Genomic DNA, 17,809 nt, shown 5'->3' on the forward strand with positions numbered 1-17,809 from the left:
AAGGGGATATCAAACGTCAGCTGACATCAGCTTTTTCAGGGGGATCCTGTCCCCCTTTCATGGAATGCTGAGCATCGGCTATGGGGATCGCAGAGTCTATACACGAGCTGCTCGATGTACAAGGGGACTTACGGACAGGCTTGAGCCACTGTGTACAGCTGTTGCTCCCCCTGTTGCTCCCCCCATATATGCTCTATGCTTCAGTGGCAAGTCGATCGTCCTTGGGGGAGACCAACCCCCCCCTTCCTTTCCGATCATTAAAGTGCCACATTCGATAGTCTCCGCTGACGTCTTAAAAAGGAAATGACGATTCCTTGAGGCCGGGAGCTTTTTTTTGGGTAACAACATTAGCCTACATCCCACTTTCCGTGGACTGTGACTTCGACTGATTTCCTGGCGGGGACATACAAACGGTTATAGTGCTCTCAGGCCTCAAGAGGCTAACCTGGTATCAGGTTGACACCCCACTGCGGAATTAATCCTTGTCATCCCCAGAGTCTGGATTTGCAAGGGGGCCATTGAGTCGACAGACTCCGGATCGCGCGCAGCCCCACTCGAATGCGGCACACAGACTTTCAAGCTTTTGCCCGATAGATCTTTAAGCCAACTTGAACACTTTGGACCCTCTTTTTTCTCTCGCTGTCAAGCAATCTCGTGTATGCGGCCTTCCAGCCGTTCGAAAGGAACAACGAGTGCATCGACGTCTCGACGTCCATCTGTCACTCGAGATGATTCTTCTGGAGCTGGACCATCGAGGCTCGAGCCTTATTCGGAACAAAAGGGCAGAATGGCGTGGGGGGACATGTATGCTATGTCCAGGGGAACGTTTGCAGGTACCTCCATAAGGTGAGCCCATAGTCTTGAAACGAGCGACCCTTTTCGGCTTGCACCATCGAGTGTACTTTCTTTGCCGCTTCGATGCTCGCGCAATCAAAGCTCGATGGGGCCATCTGAAACCTGCAGGTGACTGAATTTGCTGACATCATCTCTGACTTGAATTACACAGGCACTGCTTGGAATTGTGTCAAGAGCCAACGCATGGACGCAGAAGGACAGACAAGGACAGACGGCCCTTGGCGCATTGTCCAATATTGAGACTCCGGATCTACAGCTGTTTTAAAACTCCCAGTGGGGATTGGACAGAATCTGCCATCGACTTGACGTGAGTGGGAAAACGGGGCAGGATATATATACATGCAGTACCAGATTCGTCCCACTGACGATCCCATGACAGGTCCGTCGAGTGTACAAGCTACGTTTGTGCTTCAGATCTCCTGCCGGATCGTTCCACGACTCCCGTTCTTCCGACCCCTGCAACTTCATCTACAATCTACGCAGCACCCGTTGCGCAACCTGCGCGAGCTGAAACTATTTTGGACACTGGCCAATCCACTCCCATCAGTCATGGGACATCTTCCAGCCGTCGATCTTCTCTAGCTCACCTCATGTCCGCTTCTGCGCCACCGAGAGGACCGCCGATTTTACCGACGGATCTCGATACAGTTCCCGGCCCCAGCTCATTATCCCACGTCCCACACTTCCCCTCCCAAACCGCTCCTCCAATCCTCCAGAACACCTCTCAGGGCAAGCAAAGAGAGCGAGAGCGTAGCAGTGGCTCTTCCCCCAATTCTGATGACCCCGCCGCGGCGAAAAAACTCCGTGGTGCCGAGGAGCGCAATTTGTTTGGCTCGCTGCACGTCTCGGCCATAAAAGTTCCTGCTCCGGATGGCGAATGCGGCGTGTGGTTCCTCTTCAATGTAGGTCTCTAATAATGCGAAGTAAAACATGAGAGATCTGACCTCCCGCATCAGGACTTGACCGTACGGCTTGAGGGAGTGTGAGTTTGATTTAGCGACGTCGTCCTTCTTCTTCTCCTTTTTGGCTGAGCCGTTTGCCCAGGTATCAACTGCGCCTTCGTGTCTACGACCTGTCGACCATCGCAGGGTATTCTGGCCAGCACGTCCAACCATTGGTCGAGATCCTGACCAGTCCGTTTGTAGTGCATTCCCCTAGAGCGTAAGGTTTTGTATCTTGGCAAGGCACTTACCATTATAGATTTCCTGGTGTGCCTCCCACAACTCCATTAATCGAACACTTTACTTCCATGGGCTTCAAATTGACTTCTCGAAAGGTGAGCCCGGATGGAAGAATGATATTTTTCGGAAGTCCACTCATAACAACATAGAACGAGAAACAAGCACGTCAACAAAGCCAACCTAAGCTGTCTCGTAAGACAACACCGGAGCGACCGGACCCTCATCCAGTCCAACCTGACGCCTGCCGGCATCCCTCCCAACGCCAATCAGCCATGTCTACGTCTAGTGGAAGTAAGACGGCTACGTCTGTTTCTTCAGGCTACAGACATGGCCTATCATCTTCGGATCTCGCCGGCGCCGGCGCCAGCAGCAGTCGCTCGAGTGGCGTGGATATGACGGACGAGTATGGCGTTGGACAGGCTGGCAAAGACGGTAACAGCCTTCGACCTTTGCCAGAGTCCAGCAGTGAGGATGTCTTGATGGATGCTAAGCCGAGCCAGAAATGGCGGTGAACGGGGAAAGATAAGGGTTGTTATCAATCAAAAAAGGGGGGGCAGGGGGTCCTGGACCACATGTCTCATCAAATCATTCATTGTAGCTTTAAAACAGAGTCAGTCACCATATCTCAAGGGTCAAAAGTGGGTTGCATATCATATCGTCTTGATGTCGTAACAAAGATTGCAACTAACAAGCCAACCAAATCTGAACACTACTCATGTACGGGGAATGAAACGACTGACGGGCATTCATGATGGCGTGAGATATGAAAAGAACATGAAACGTATAGAGATGGGAAGTCGTTATGTACGGATAGCAGAAGGGAGTAGCACTTGACCAGGTTGCAGTCCAGGCGAAGGGGCGTGAGAGGCAGGCGTACCAAAGCCACTCCCTGAAGTCGGAGGCAAGACTGGCGTGTTGGGCTCCGAGTTGGAAGTCCATCTCGGCCCTGATCGAACTTGAACTTGAGGGCTTGTGTGGAAAGATTTGGCATGTTGAACGGCTGGTCGTGTGGGACCGGTCATACTGCTGCTTGCTCTCGCCGTCGGGTCCGAAGGTGAAGGTGGGACGGGGGATAGTGATTGAGATGATTCGATAGCGTGGCGTAGTTGCGAGAAGATCACTAAACGAAGAGTCGAGTCAGCCATCTGAGGTTTATCTATCCAGGGAAATCACGACTCACGTTTGAAAGTCGATTGAGCGCCTTTCTCCAATGTGAGAGATACAAGGGTGTTGTAGCCTCCGCCAGAGCTGGGCGTATTTCGAGAAAATTCTGCTCGGAATCGTACGCCTTTGACAACGGTAAGGGCACCTTGGGCATCTATCTCGTGTGAGCGGGACGAGATTCGCAAAGACGAGGAAAATCGCTGACCTTTGATCTCGTCCACTCGGCACTTTAACGCTCTGATACCATCAATCTCAACCACTGCCACTCTGACTCCCAGTTCGGCGAGAATCTTCTTGCTCCTGTCGCGAGTGTTGCTGATGTTGTCATGCGACAGCAAAGTACATGAAGGAGCCTTGAAAGAGAAGAGGTTGTTGAACCAGCTCTTCTTGGGTGACGGCGTACCCATGGTGGAGGATGGTGATGGTGAGAATGGGAATTGAGTGGCGTTCAAGGTCGAGCCAAACTCTGGAGAGTAGGTTCCGGCCGTGTCCACAGTCATGGCTGAGGTGACTGTCAATATATACTGAAGGTAATGCAGTCTCGCAACTCACGCTTCTTCTTCTTTTTAAGCATGCCGAAACCATCCTGACCTCGATGCTGAGAGAAGCCGCTCTGCCTCGATGACCATGAATCATTGGCCACCGAAGGGACTTCGATGTTGTCTACCACGACATAGGATGTGTCTCGTGGAAGATTGCTGTCCTCAGTCCTAGTGGCGATCGCTGGAGGCTTCGGTGCAGTCCTCGTCGCCATTGGAGGGGGTGGTGCAGGGCGGTAAGATGACAACGGGACCTGGGGTCTGGAGGCGACACCTCCCGCAGAGCTATAGCTCCATCGATTCTGGTTCGCCTGTTGACTCTGGATAGGATGCAATCCCGGTCGAGGCGATGCTCCGAAGCCCAGTCCTACCAACGGAGAATTGGCTGACATGGCAGAATGCGTCGCGTGCGAATACTCTGAGGCCAATTCTGAGTCGTCACCATCCGCATCTGCGAACTGGTTCGGGTCAAATCCACCAGTAGGCGAAGTCGGTGAACTAGAGTGGATAGATGGAGTACTCGGACCAGGCAGAGGAATGCCAGCCGCGTACGCAAGATAGGCTTGGTAATCCTGTTGGATGGCTGGAGAGTTGGACGACGTAGAGGACGCAGAAGCGATGGATGATCGAATATTCATCGAGTTGAGCTGACTGGCCACTTCGTTAAAGAAGTGTTGCAGCTGCTCATCCTGGACAGTGGGAACATTAAGAGGTGATGGGGACGGAGAGGGCGGGGCAGGGAGTTGAGGAGTGCTGGGTAGCTGAGGAGTACTGGGCAACAAAGGCGAAGGTGGTGGAGCCATAGACTGAGGAGCAGCAAGTCCCTTTGTAGGTGTTGGCTGATGGAGGACGATGGCAGGAGTCGGAGGTTGATTCTCATCGTTCAATTCTCGCTTCTGAGCTACAGGGCTAGATGGCGGTCGAGGGCCACGAGGCGGAGCAGAAAGCTTGCTTGGGCCATTGGCGGGAGAAGAGACAATCCCACCAGCCGCAGCCTTCTTTGGGGTGGGTGCTGAAGGTCTAGCGACTGGTGATTGAGGTGTAATCTTCTCTTGGATCGTTTCATTCTCGCCAAGGATGCGTTTGGCAGGTGGCGATTTCGGACCTGATGGTGTCTTTCTAGGCGTGGATGAGGGCGGTGCGCTCTTCGGCGTCCTAGCTTGAGTTTCGATCGCATCATCATCGTCCATGTTGTAGTTCTCCAGATGCTTTGATCGATAGGTGATGAGCAAGTGGTAGATGGTTTTTTCCCATGTTTTTCTAGACGCACACAGTCAATCACTGTGCGCTCGGAGCAGACTTTTTCACGCACTCTTTGCTCATGAGAGCCGCGATGATCTCATCGTCAGATGCACCAGACCACAATGTCTTGAGATTACCCATGATATCGGCATCAATCTCGCTAGGAGAGTTGACAGGTCGCTCCACCTCGTCGAGCGAAGGAGGGTCAACAAGCGCTCTTCCAGGGATTGGTCGGGGCGAGCGAGAGGTGAAGAATGGATGTCGGAGGATTTCAGGCATCTGAAGGATCAATCGTCAGAGAGTGTCCGTCCACATTCAGAGTTTGGTGACAACGTACGGTGATTCGCCTCTCTGGGTCTTTCTCCAACATTCTCTTCAGAAGATCCCTCGGCGGGCCCTGGATCTCGTCTGGCATGTCAAAGAGTCCAATCTTGACTTTTTGCAAGAGCGATCGGATGTTGTCATCGTCAAATGGCAATCTCCCAGTGAGGAGAGCGAAGAGGATGATACCGCAGGACCAGATGTCCGAGGCACTTCCATGGTACGCTTTGCCCTGGAAGGCGGGCGGACAGCGTCAGCCATTGAATTATCAACCGATTTCCTGCCACGCTCACCGCCACGATCTCTGGAGACGCGTAATGTGGACTTCCACAACTTGTCTCGAGCATCTTTTCACCGGCTTCCCAAGCTGCCATACCAAAGTCGGCTACTTTGATATTCTTGTCCTTGTCCAACAGCAAGTTTTCGGGCTTGAGATCACGATGACAGATGTTGAACCGATGGCAGTAATCTACGGCAAAAATGATCTGTTGGAAGTAATGCAAAGCCTCCGATGGAGGTAGTCGACCCCTCTTGACAAGATAGTCGAATAATTCTCCTCCAGGGATGTATTCCATGATGAGATATCTGAGAGAGTCCGAAAGGTGAGTCACTGTGAGACGGGGTCCGAGTGGGGGACGGTCATTACTCACAGCTCGTTTGATGTCTCCCAGACATCATACAGGCTCATGACGTTGGGATGATCGATCAGTTTCATAATGACAATTTCCCTCTCGATCCCTAACAAGACCTTGTCCGCTCGTGCTCCAGCTTCGGACATGGACATTCTCGAAGTGAGGATGAGTCCTTTGGGCACAATTTTGATCGCCGCGTATTTTCCAGTGATGGCATGTTTGGCGATCTTGACTCGGCCTGGATGAAGGTATAGATCAGTGCCGCAACCATGTCACATTGATCAAGCGCAGCCAATAGTGGAGACGCTTCTTGACCACGAAATGCTGACATGCTGACTCACCAGAACTGCCTTTACCGATCGTTCTCCCTATTCTCCATTGTCCGATCATTCTCACGTCCTCCTTGTTTGATGATCCCGTCCGTTTCCTGTGTACGGGTGCATGTCCTCCTGATGGTCCATGATGTCTCGATCCCGACGGTCCTGCCACCCCATTGCCTTGTCGTTGAGCAACCGCAGCCATTGTGAGCGTCGGAGTCCCGTAGTTGTCTCCTCTAGAGGTCTGAACCCTTTAAATCGACGGCTCTGATCAATCCTAGATCGCAACGCTTTCAGGTTTGTCACCGTTGGTCGAGTCCTAGATGATGATCGAGGTCCGTATGCAAGCGAGGATGACAGCGAAGAGAGGATGCAATGTAATGATCGCAAGAAGTGTTTTGGGGTTGGGTCGGCCTGGGTGAGTTTGGGGGGCAATGGCCCTAATTCATACTTGCGCCTTTGGATGTTTGACTTTGTGATATATCCCTCTGGTCGGTTTCTACAGTCGAGTCCATAAATTTTTTTACTTCTTTTAGGTAAAAAGCGAGCGAATAGTAGAGCAGGGCGAAAGACGTTGACAAGTATCCTCCAAGGCGTGAACAAGATCGAGACTATGATGCACAGAGATGAGCATTCTCAAGGATATCGAGGTACGCTGTGTTGATGATGATGGTGATCGTTCGTTCGTTCCTGCGACCAGGATCAAAGTCTCATGTCTCTTGTTCCTTTTTCTGAACTGCAAAGTCGTCCAAAGATGGCGTTGTACTTCTTCTCTGTTCCAGAACTGCTAGGTTGTCTCCCCGAGATCCCTTGACCTTTCCCGTGATAGGATAAGCGGGACTATCCTTCGCTGTATCGGTTCTCCTGACTGTACCAGACTATAGTGAAGTACCAATGCACAGGACAGTCGATCAGGATAAGGGGGAGGCTGCAGGTTGCCGCGTCAAGGACGCTGCTCAAGGTTCATTTGGTGGGGGCAAAAATCAGTCGCGCTCGCGTCAACGAAAAACGAAAGAAAAAAAAAAGGGAGAGGGGGAGGCTGCGATGCATGCATGCCATTGACTATCCACCGGCCGGGAGGGGGGGGCGAATACATACCACTATTTGGCCTTACTTCAAGGACATTTCATATGAACCCGGTTCACTCGTACTACTTTTGAACCCTGAATCTCATCATGGCCCCTCTCCACCATCCCAACAGACTCCAAACTTACATAAATCAGCTTTACGTTGCTCGATCGAAGCCACCAGCCAGTTTCAGTCAGTGGCCGGGAGTCGAATCGCTAAATAATAATAATGTTTGACCATTGGGGTTTGTTTATTTTCACTTTTTCGCTGCTCTTTCGAGCATCGTCCTCGTTGTTAGACTGGCGTGCGCGATATATCATACCCGACGTGTTCTGTCTGTATCGGGCTACGTCGTCATTCATCGTGGTCCTCTTTCCCCACCCCCAAGGCAAGCAGAAAGTTACACTGCTGATGGCAAGCCTGCAGGGAGTGGCTTACCGCAGTCAAGGTGTGGATGAATGCTCGGGCATCTAACGAGGTCTGGAACATGATGAAGAATATCCAGTCATATCGGACCATCCCACTTGGTAGCCGCAGCCGTCAGTGGCTACTTCCTTCACTGGATATTACAAAATGATGATTGGCTGACAGATGAACACTGACGTAGTCAACTTGGCAGCATTTGCAGTGTGAACTCGGCCGACTCGTGAGACGCAGACAGCTGGCTGATGCATGGTGTGCTTGCTACTTGGATTGCAGCCAGTGGCGAGTACAACTCCGCTCTCGGAGGATCACTGTACCTGGAGGGCACCAGGTGTCGCCCACGACTGGACCAGGCACCGACCATTTCATTAATGCATGTATTTGTCCTTTAATGGCGTTAGGGTCAGCGGTTCACCTCACGGTCCTCGGCGCGCAAGGAACAGACTATTTACGCACCTTCCAGACCCATGCTAGACCGAACGTATTGGTAGAGCCCTGTCCGATCTAGAACGAGATCAATGACATCAGTGAACATGGACGTAATTATCGTGCCAAGAACTGGCAAAAAGGTGGCTCACCGCCATGCGATACCACTTAGCAGCTTCTTTCCTTAGAGTTCCAATACATCAGCCACGAAAACGGCGTTTTGGTGGCGGACACGTCTCTACTCACATGTCTTTTCTGACTCCATTGCCCCCTTTTGATAAGAGGAACCCGAGCTCTGAAAGAAAACAATGGGCCGAGGTCTCTGTCGTCATGGATCTCGACTCACGTTCTTGCGCTGCCAGATCTCCCAAATTCCCCGCAAATCGAAGATATGCCATGGCGATGTCAGGCGCCTTTTTCACCCCGACACCTTCGAGGAAGCAATTGGCAATCTCAAACATGCCCAGCGACACGTCCCGCTGAGGTATGTCAGCAGGACTGCCTCAGCCCGAGACGACTCACTGTCATCTTCTTTTTCTGCTGCAAGGATAGCTTGACCGTACCAGGTGACTGGTAAAAGTTGATGCCGCCCTCCATGAGAGATTCGTCACATGCCTGTCTGAGTTCGGCAAAAGCCCTCTTGTCATCGCGGGCTACACCCCAGCTGCGAAGCGTTAGCAAATTTTATCTCGACATGAACCGCGACCGACCCGTGTCGCAAAGCTAGACCTGAATATGTTCATCAGCTGACAAGCGTCATTGACCAGCAGATCGACTCACCCCAATACATCCTTCCAGTTGAGCTTCCCGCATCGGCAGCCTTCATGAAGTACCAGGCGCTCCGCGGTAAGTCGCCTTTGCCTCGTGCTTCAATGCCCTTCGCAACATAGCCTGACGGGCCTGCATCATCTCCTTCATCCAGCGGCGAGAGAGACGCTGTTCCCATAGAGCTGACATCCGAAGCTGTCCTCTCCCGATGCGCCTTCTCATTCTCTAGCTTAGAGACCGAGACCTTGACGTATCTACCATTCGGAAACACTGAGTCCACACTTTGTTTCCTCGGTGGAGGTTCTATAGGCTGTTGAACAACTAGAACAGGACCGGCATCAGATTTAGCTCGAATGGTGCGCTGTGTTGGCGTGTTGGCGCGAGGTGTACTTGGGCCAGAGGCATCGAGGTCATAGAAGCTATATGCGGCGGATTGGAATGACATTTGAGAGTAGCGATTGTCTTCACGTTGGATTTTGGACCCGCTGGTCTCGCCAGACCCGTCAGTATCCTTCAGAGGTATCATAATGGACGGAGGGAGAGGTATAGGGCTTGAACGAGGTGACGGGATGGTCGGCGAGAGAGCTCCGCGAGGTGTACTGGGAGCTGAGGTTGAAGGTGATGACCAGAAGTCGTCAGGTGTCGGGACTACCCTCTCACTCTCCGCTCTACGCTGCGCCAGTCCGGGGCGTTTCATGTCGGGCACGGCAAGATGATTGCCCGATCCAGAGGTCTTGAGAGTCACGGTGGAACCAGATGGCCGAAGGGCAGAAGGATGAGATATTGTTGGTGAAGTCGATGCTGCACGAGGGGAATTTGGATGAGGTTCCACCCCTGGAGGGGGAGGTGGTGCTCTCCGAGGGAAGACAAGGGCCTTTCGAAGCCTCCTTCCATCTTCTCTTGAGCCCGTATTTTCCTCTCTGGAGGGCGGCGGGGCAGCATGACCTGCCATGACCGCTTTGAGCTTCCCTAGTCGCTTGCTTGGACTTTGGCGCGTCTTTCCATCTCCATTGATAGCTTCGGGCTCGCCTGTATCCAACCATTCAAATTCCGCTTCGTCTTCTCCCCAATCTGCGCCTTGCTCTCCATGTATGGACGTCACATCAAAGTGACCGTCCGAGCTGGCATTTTCCAGTTCCGCTGTATCGACTGTTTTGCTCCGACCCAACGTTGGCCTCCTCCTCAGCTCGAGGGGTAGCCGAGGCCTTTCCGGCTCCCCGACTCGAGTCTTGACGACAAAGCTACGTTTAGGGACGAGAGTTGACCGTGATGGTCCAGCTGAAATGGTATAATCTTGACTCTTTGATGAGCGATGACCCTTGTTTGCAAGATCATCTGTATGCGATGGAAAATACTGGCTCTGACTAGCCTTGGGAGTTGATGGAGTTTCCGGTGGAGACGTGTTGAAAGCATGTTCGTCAGCTGAAATGGTATCGAGAGATGCTGTGGATTCGACTGAATAGATGGACGGCGAGCGGAATAGGTTGAAGTTGATGGGAGGGACATGCGAAGCAGGTGCAGCAGATGGTCGGCGGGCGGTCGAGCTTTCGCCAAGCTGATCCGATACGGTTTGTCAGCACGAAGACCATATGTGCGAGAGACGGTAACAGAAAACTTACCTGAGCTCCGGGACCAGCGAGTGATAATTGAGCCAGTGGACTGGCAAAGTTCCCACTGTTGACTAAATCCAATGGTCTAGGCTGGACCGCTGATGATGATGAAGCCATGGCTACGTCCTCTCTACTACAGCCACGATGTACTCTGGCGTACTTCCTGTTGGAACAAGACGAAATGAGAGATGTGTGACGGGAGACAATAGTACCCGGTCGGTGCCTTTGTTTTCGTCCCTTTTGCCGCCTTTCTTTGCTATTACGAGAACCGTTTGGGAAAATGGTGGAGGTGGCCGTTAGGTTAGTGGTGGGTGGCAGTGGTAACAGGAGCAGGGAGGGATGCTCTTGATTCGATGCACAAACTCAATCGAAGCCGATAGCGTGTCTAGAGCTATCGCGATCACCTGAAGGATGGCTCAACGCTTTCAAGAGCCTGGAACCTGTTGGTCTTAATGGCTCCATTGTGCCCCCCCGTCTCCAAGGGCTACCGACACTCTCTCCCCCCTTTTGGAGGCGTTTCAGATTGAATTTCTGGCAATTTGGCAGAGTGGCGGTTACATGGTCGTCAAGAAGCTCAAGACTCAGCTATGCTCTAGCCATGCAGTATATGCCTTAGTTCTCTGCTCTCAGACAGGCAAAGATAGCTGCTGTCAGAGGTTGACATCACTTCCACTCTGTGCAGCAGTGGTAATGGCCAGCAATGAAATATTCCAACATGTTGAACCCATCTCTCTCTCACACATTTTGCCTCCGTTCACGTCTCAGAGCTGATCTTTTACGACAAAATGAATCCCGTATCAGCCCAGATAGCGTCTCATCAAGCTCAAACAGCCATTGGTTTTGGACGCAGTGTAAGGCCCCGCCAGATCTTCAGGGCTGCTATCATATGGGATGTGGCTACACACACGATGACCGGTGAGGTCCGCTTTAAACTGCAACGCTTCGGCTTTTGCCGTTCGGTGATCGCCGCTACTCCTTTCTCGGACCTACCGCAGGGTACTACGGCGGTTTGTTCAGATCCCCGATTCCAATCCCCCATCTTCCCTCTTGTCTATCTTGTGATCAGATTCACTGTCCCTCCGCTTGCTGGTGATTATTCACTGCGTGACATCACTCCACAATGCTCGCCTCGTCCCTCCTTGCTCTGCTTCCCCTCGCAGCGGCATTCCAAGTGCCTAAATTCCCTACGGCCCAAGATGCTTTATCGGCAGCCGATAACCTCCTCCACGGTCATTCTGCCGCTGGGGGAGCGTCGACTGTCTTGAGCCCAGCCAGCGATCTCACTCTGTCGAGTATCTCGGGCGACGACCACGTCACTTTGACCTCTGCTTTGCACCCTGTGAGTCGCGTTGGCTCGAGCGTGTGCAATCAATGTTGACTGTGCGCTCAGAAGCACAAGATGAGGATCAAGTCTCATCACGGATGGTGTGACCCCTGGACCAAGTCGTACAGTGGTTATCTTGACGTCGGCGACGGTCGAGATCTCTTCTTTTACTTCTTTGAGTCACGATCCGACCCGTCGAAGGACCCTGTCGTTATGTGGATCAATGGTGAGAGATCTCTCGCGGATCGTCAAGCGCTTTGGTGGCTGACGCGCCCCGCCTCAGGTGGACCGGGATGTAGTTCCAGTATGGGATTGTTCATGGAGCTCGGTGAGACTTATCTTGAGTGTCTCTTCGCATTGCGCTGAATGAACCCGCCAGGACCATGCACGATCAAGAGCAACCCTACCAACGTCAATGATACGAAACCGAACCCATATTCTTGGAACGAGAAGGTATGTAGATATTGCATTCATTCAGGGTTTTCCTTTTTACTTTGGCTCACGAGTGTGCAGGCAAACATCTTCTTCCTCGAAGAACCTCTTGGTGTGGGGTTCAGTGAGGCTGAGCACGGCCAAGTAAGTCGAATGATGTCGTTTCTTCGCTAGATCTAATCGTCACTAGACCGTCTCCACGACGGAGGAAGCTGCCATCGATGTCCAGGCTTTCGTCCACCTGGTGAGTCGTTTTCATGAAGCTCTTGTAATACGTTACTCACCTGGCTACAGTTCTTTGAGCACTTCAAGGAATTTGAAGGCCGAGCTTTCCACATGTCTGGTGAATCCTACGGTGTACGTCATTATCAACTTTCCCTTTGGGAGCCTCGAGTTGACCTCTTTTCAGGGTCGATACCTACCTGTCTTCGCCAGTGCTGTCCACGATGGTAACAAGGCTTTGATTGCCGCTGGCAAGGCACCAATCAACCTCAAAAGTGTCTTGATCGGAAACGGTATGACCAACTTCAGTGAGTTGTCGACTACACGGAAAGATAGCGTCTGACGCTAGTCCAGTGACCGAGGTCGAATCTTATTACCCATACGTGAGCAGATTCGCCCTACGAAGCTTCCAGCTCCTGACCGGTCCCAGTCCTGCACAATCCATGGAGGTCTCGATGCGCCGATCTCTCCCATCAAGGATTGCGTGGAAATGGCCGAAGCTGTACGTAGACGATCTGCGCAGGAATCTCAGACTATGCTGATGGTGCTGCAGGTACCCCGATGCCACAAGATGGCCAAGAGAAGCTGTGTGGACTCTCACGATTACACCGAATGCGCCATGGCCGAGACTTACTGCAGCTTGGCATTGACAACGCCATTCGCAAACCTCCAGCTGAACCCGTGAGGTCACCGCAACCGATTGGATTATTGAGTTGCTGATCTATTGCATCAGCTACGACGTAAAGAAGAGCTGCACGCCTCAGGAGTTGAAGGACTACCTCTGCTATGCCGAGACGTGAGTTGAAGACTGAATATGGAGACAGATGACTGATCTAGTGACACAGTGGTGTCGTTCGTGAATACCTCGACCTCCCTGAAGTCCGATCGTTCCTCGGCGTTCACCCCAATCGGCCCAAGTTCTCATCTTGTGACAAGACTGTCGGCCAAAACTTCCACCGATCACTGGATGCGACTGGCCAGACTTGGCTCTACTCTGCGGGCTTGCTCGAACGAGGAATCAGGACTTTGATCTACGTCGGTACTCAGGACTGGATCTGTGAGTCGTAGCTGAGCCACCTCGGGACACCCGCTGATCTCGTCCGGAAAGGCAACCACATTGGTAATGAAATGTGGACCGAGGCTCTCGAGTGGACTGGTCAGGAAGGCTACAATGCCGAGTCACTCTCAGAGTGGATCGTTGACGGCAAGGTCGCCGGATCCTACAAGACTTACGGACCCCTTACCGTGAGTTTCTGGGCCGTACGGAAGGACTCCCTCTGACGGATCCTCAGCACCTCAAGGTACTCGGCGCCGGACACATGGTTCCCATGGACAGGCCCAAGCAGTCTCTCTCCATGTTGCACACTTGGCTGTCGGAGGAATCTTTCGGTGACTCCAAGTGATAGGGACTGTGCTTTCGAGCAGATCTGAAGGTAGCGAGCGAATCAAAATGCATTTTTGCAACAGTGCCAAGCGCAGTGCCTCAGTGAAATCAGTCGGCCGTTGGGTTTGTTCGAAGAGAGTGACGAAGGCCCCTCGAGTTCCCAAAGCAGCAGCCCACAGCCAATCTGGCAAGCAAAGGTAATATTGTCGGTTTTGCTGTTTTGGACGCGTCTTGCAAAAATTTCAATGTTCGGAAATTTTTCCAATTCAATCTCTGACAGCTCTCACAATAAAATCTAGTCTTGTGTTTTCATCCGACAATCCACTCGTAGCAGAGCTCGAACTACACTCACTGAGGACAGCGGATCACTTCAAAAGATGAGCGCAGACGAAATTCACAGTCAGTATGACACCATCTTGATCCTGGACTTTGGATCTCAAGTAAGTGCACACAACACATGGCCGGCTCCCCAAGTCCTCCTAGTCTGGCTGACGCTGTTCAGTACTCTCACTTGATCACTCGAAGATGCCGAGAGCTCAGCGTGAGTCTCTTGGGAGCTGTAAAGCTGCATGAGCTTAATCACATTAACAGGTGTATTGCGAGATGCTGCCTTGCACCCAGAAGATCAAAGATTTGTCCTGGAAGCCAAAGGGTTAGTCGAAATGCTATCTTGCAGCTATCATGGCGCTCGCTGATATCAGTCTTGGACATTTAGGTATCATCCTTTCTGGCTCCCCGTATTCAGTTTACGACCCAGAGGCCCCTCATGTCGATCCCGACGTCTTTACCCTTGGTGTTCCCGTTCTCGGGATCTGCTATGGACTGCAAGAGATCGCTCGAACACACGGTGGACAGGTCGAGGCTCACTCCCATCGAGAATATGGATATGCCAAGATCCAAGTGGAGAAGGTGGGATCTCACGGTGACAGACTGTTCGACGGCATAGACATGGACACAGATGGGATGCAGGTGAGTAGTAATCCTGGCGTTGACCAGGTAGAGCCCAAATCTAACACCGGACGACAGGTTTGGATGTCTCATGGTGACCAGCTCACTTCCCTCCCACCTGGCTTCAAGGTCATCGCTCACACTCCCACATCCCCTTACACTGCCATTGCTCACGAGATTGAGCACGTCTTCGGAGTCCAATTCCACCCTGAAGTCTCTCATAGCCCGAAGGGCAAAGAGGTCATTGCGGCCTTTGTACACAACGTCTGTGGTATCAAGGGTGGATGGAGTATGGTGAGTGAGAGAAAATGCCGTTGGTAGGTGCTGACGGAGTCGACCTTCAGGACTCGTTTATCCCGAAAGAGATCGCTAGGATCAGGGAGATCTGCGGAGAGAAGGGCCAGGTCATCGGAGCTGTTTCTGGAGGTGTTGACTCGACCGTCGCTGCCAAACTCATGCACGAGGCTATTGGTGATCGGTGGGTTGATCGGCAATCTTGTTCGCGGAGCTCATCTATTTATGTAGATTCCACGCCATCATGGTCGACAACGGAGTCTTGAGGAAAGACGAGGCCAAAAAAGTGCACGAAATGCTCACGGAGAATCTCGGAGTCAACCTTCACGTTGTGGATGCCTCTGAGCTCTTCCTATCACGGCTCAGGGGCGTCGAAGACCCCGAGAAGAAACGAAAGATTATCGGCAACACTTTCATCGAAGTATTCGAGGACGAAGCGCTCAAACTCGAAGCCGCGGCCGAAAAGGAAGTCGAGGAGAAGGGCGGCGAGGCCAAAGGAAAGATTGAATGGCTGCTTCAGGGAACACTATACCCTGATGTCATCGAGAGTATTAGCTTTAAAGGACCCAGTGCGACCATCAAGACGCATCACAATGTCGGAGGATTGCTGGAGGATATGAAGTTGAAATTGATCGAGCCATTGAGAGAACTGTTCAAGGGTGAGTTGAATCAAAGAGAGGGGGCGTAACGAACGCTGACGATGCCTTTTTTTTTGGTTGTCAGACGAGGTCCGAGCTCTGGGTCGATTACTGAACATTCCTGCTCATCTCGTTGGACGACACCCTTTCCCAGGTCCCGGGTTAGCCATTCGAATCCTCGGAGAAGTCACTCGCGAGCAAATCACCATCTTACAGCATGCGGACGACATTTACATCGAGGAAATCAGAGCAGCTGGATTGTATGACCAGATCAGTCAAGCGTTCGCGGCCTTGTTGCCCGTCAAAGCGGTTGGTGTCGCTGGAGATGCTAGGACGTACGATCAGGTGATCGCTCTGAGAGCAGTTTCCACAGAGGACTTTATGACTGCCGATTGGTGGGACCTCCTTGTTAATGGATGATGCAATGGCTGACGAGAGAATCAGGTTTGCTTTCCCACCGGCTGTCCTGAAGAAGATTTCATCTAGAATAACGAATGAGGTGAGTTGCCGGTCACTCACTCTCGATCGAGCCGAAACCTCAGCTCACACTCTTATCAGGTCAAAGGTGTTAACAGAGTCACGTATGACATCACATCTAAACCTCCAGGAACGTGAGTGTTCTCTGTGACGAGTTGTAACGAGCAGGGCTAACGGACGATCAGGGTCGAATGGTTGTAAAATGGGTCGTTGGTGTGCATGCTTTGACGAGGCTCTAAATTGCGTCAGCCTCGTGGTTCAGACGATCATTGTGTCTCATCGGCAGAGCGCGCGGCTCTTAGCTACTAACCTCTCGGAGGATTGTCAACCCAAAGTTTGCTGACGAGAGATACTCGACAGTCCGGATTTCAACATTGAATTCAAACTGCAGACTTACCTCCGTTCTCAGCAGATCTATCTGACGAGCGACATTCGATACAAGCCAGCGATGAACCCCTCTCCTGTGGTCACGAATATCAGGGGTAGAGCCCAGGTCGACCAGAAGACAGTTCATCCCGAGTACAATGACTCCAACGCGGACCTCTCTCTCGTCAGCAATGACAATGTCGTCATTCATGTGCACTCATTCTATTTGAAAGCGCACAGGTGAGTGATGAAAATGAGGACATTGACCCAGACTATTTGCTGACGTTCCCCTCAGCAACACCTTCCGTGAACTTCTCACTGATATCATGATTGTTAACGCGGACCAACTGCAAATGAATCGATCACCCATTCCACTGGATGCGTCCAGTATCGCCGTTCAACTCTTCCTCGACTTTATGGATCTCAACAAGACTCGTCACATTGTTGACATCGATCACATTGCCCAGACACTGCAGCTATGCCAGCAATTTGAGTGTTCATTCTTGTTCAATCACATCCTTGGCTACATGGCCGATCCAGCTGAAGCTGGCTTGTGGATTGCACCCTGGAAAGTATTCTGCATCGCTGCCCGCTTCGACCATCTCGGACTGGCCAAAGCTGCCATTGGCCAGATGGACTATGAGCAAGGGAGTCCACCTCAAGGACGTTGGGATATCGAAGGAATGACCGCCGCGTTTGCTGAGGATTGCAATATGCGATATCTCCTCGGCTTTCTTCGCGTCACGACTGCCCATTGCAAGCCGGCGCAGAAGGCCAAGCAAAGTGGGAAGCGTTCCTATGATTATGATTGGGATGCTGCAGCAAAGGATTTCAGAGTCGAGAGGACGCCAGTGAAGAGGGCGAAGATCAAATGCGTCGCAAGGAGTCAAAGGGGAGCAGCTTCTGCGACGAATGAAGCGCCTGTATCGTGAGACGTTGTAAGGCGGTACGCTTGACTCTTTCTCTGCCTCATATATGACAGGCTATCTTCGGCCCTGTGCGTCGTGAAACCGCCATCATGCATTACGTTGTGGCAATCCCCGAATGGATGACTTGAGAACTGCCCTTGAACGAGCTCTCGCGTTAGGCACGAGAGGGCTTATCCGTTCCACTCACAGCATCAGGAGGTCCTATACCATGCAAGGACGTCACACCAGAGGCTATACCGGCTACGTGTA

At 52.0% G+C, this 17,809-nt stretch overlaps 6 protein-coding genes across 6 annotated transcripts; 4 read left to right on the forward strand and 2 right to left on the reverse strand.

Annotated features, from left to right (window-relative positions):
* Window positions 1-191: 191 nt before the first annotated feature.
* On the forward strand, window positions 192-2,700 carry BD324DRAFT_634450 (velvet factor-domain-containing protein). Its single transcript, XM_022016731.1, has 7 exons — window positions 192-846; window positions 1,007-1,162; window positions 1,235-1,757; window positions 1,812-1,837; window positions 1,900-2,016; window positions 2,056-2,131; window positions 2,186-2,700. Exons 1-7 carry the CDS (start codon window positions 659-661, stop codon window positions 2,546-2,548), a joined length of 1,449 nt encoding a protein of 482 aa, XP_021868916.1. The 5' UTR covers window positions 192-658; the 3' UTR covers window positions 2,549-2,700.
* Window positions 2,701-3,205: 505 nt separating this feature from the next.
* BD324DRAFT_643243 (kinase-like domain-containing protein) lies at window positions 3,206-6,456 on the reverse strand (the record flags this gene model as incomplete). The annotated part of the gene is made up of 8 exons (XM_022017532.1): window positions 3,206-3,345; window positions 3,406-3,666; window positions 3,753-4,999; window positions 5,052-5,260; window positions 5,319-5,534; window positions 5,596-5,887; window positions 5,953-6,172; window positions 6,276-6,456. 8 exons carry the CDS (start codon window positions 6,454-6,456, stop codon window positions 3,206-3,208), a joined length of 2,766 nt encoding a protein of 921 aa, XP_021868917.1.
* Window positions 6,457-8,186: 1,730 nt separating this feature from the next.
* Window positions 8,187-11,067, reverse strand: BD324DRAFT_126737 (hypothetical protein). The gene is made up of 7 exons (XM_022011972.1): window positions 10,556-11,067; window positions 8,949-10,491; window positions 8,879-8,897; window positions 8,691-8,832; window positions 8,515-8,647; window positions 8,415-8,463; window positions 8,187-8,351 (listed from the first exon to the last, which is right to left on the reverse strand). Exons 1-7 carry the CDS (start codon window positions 10,661-10,663, stop codon window positions 8,267-8,269), a joined length of 2,079 nt encoding a protein of 692 aa, XP_021868918.1. The 5' UTR covers window positions 10,664-11,067; the 3' UTR covers window positions 8,187-8,266.
* A 511-nt stretch (window positions 11,068-11,578) lies between these two features.
* BD324DRAFT_604151 (Alpha/Beta hydrolase protein) lies at window positions 11,579-13,993 on the forward strand. The gene is made up of 15 exons (XM_022013974.1): window positions 11,579-11,885; window positions 11,937-12,096; window positions 12,154-12,198; window positions 12,250-12,323; window positions 12,384-12,446; window positions 12,493-12,546; window positions 12,597-12,659; window positions 12,712-12,832; window positions 12,879-12,907; window positions 12,955-13,026; window positions 13,078-13,205; window positions 13,258-13,320; window positions 13,370-13,581; window positions 13,633-13,769; window positions 13,817-13,993. Exons 1-15 carry the CDS (start codon window positions 11,667-11,669, stop codon window positions 13,925-13,927), a joined length of 1,551 nt encoding a protein of 516 aa, XP_021868919.1. The 5' UTR covers window positions 11,579-11,666; the 3' UTR covers window positions 13,928-13,993.
* A 169-nt stretch (window positions 13,994-14,162) lies between these two features.
* BD324DRAFT_126843 (hypothetical protein) lies at window positions 14,163-16,524 on the forward strand. The gene is made up of 11 exons (XM_022011973.1): window positions 14,163-14,348; window positions 14,411-14,449; window positions 14,500-14,560; window positions 14,624-14,877; window positions 14,935-15,150; window positions 15,201-15,334; window positions 15,382-15,809; window positions 15,874-16,183; window positions 16,233-16,287; window positions 16,347-16,399; window positions 16,451-16,524. Exons 1-11 carry the CDS (start codon window positions 14,286-14,288, stop codon window positions 16,464-16,466), a joined length of 1,629 nt encoding a protein of 542 aa, XP_021868920.1. The 5' UTR covers window positions 14,163-14,285; the 3' UTR covers window positions 16,467-16,524.
* Window position 16,525: 1 nt separating this feature from the next.
* BD324DRAFT_126844 (hypothetical protein) lies at window positions 16,526-17,655 on the forward strand. Its single transcript, XM_022011974.1, has 2 exons — window positions 16,526-16,871; window positions 16,927-17,655. The coding sequence occupies exons 1-2, from the start codon at window positions 16,714-16,716 to the stop codon at window positions 17,561-17,563; spliced, it is 795 nt and encodes a 264-aa protein (XP_021868921.1). The 5' UTR covers window positions 16,526-16,713; the 3' UTR covers window positions 17,564-17,655.
* Window positions 17,656-17,809: the final 154 nt, after the last annotated feature.

This window comes from Kockovaella imperatae (assembly GCF_002102565.1).
Source record: "Kockovaella imperatae strain NRRL Y-17943 chromosome Unknown BD324scaffold_13, whole genome shotgun sequence".
Taxonomy (NCBI): domain Eukaryota; kingdom Fungi; phylum Basidiomycota; class Tremellomycetes; order Tremellales; family Cuniculitremaceae; genus Kockovaella; species Kockovaella imperatae.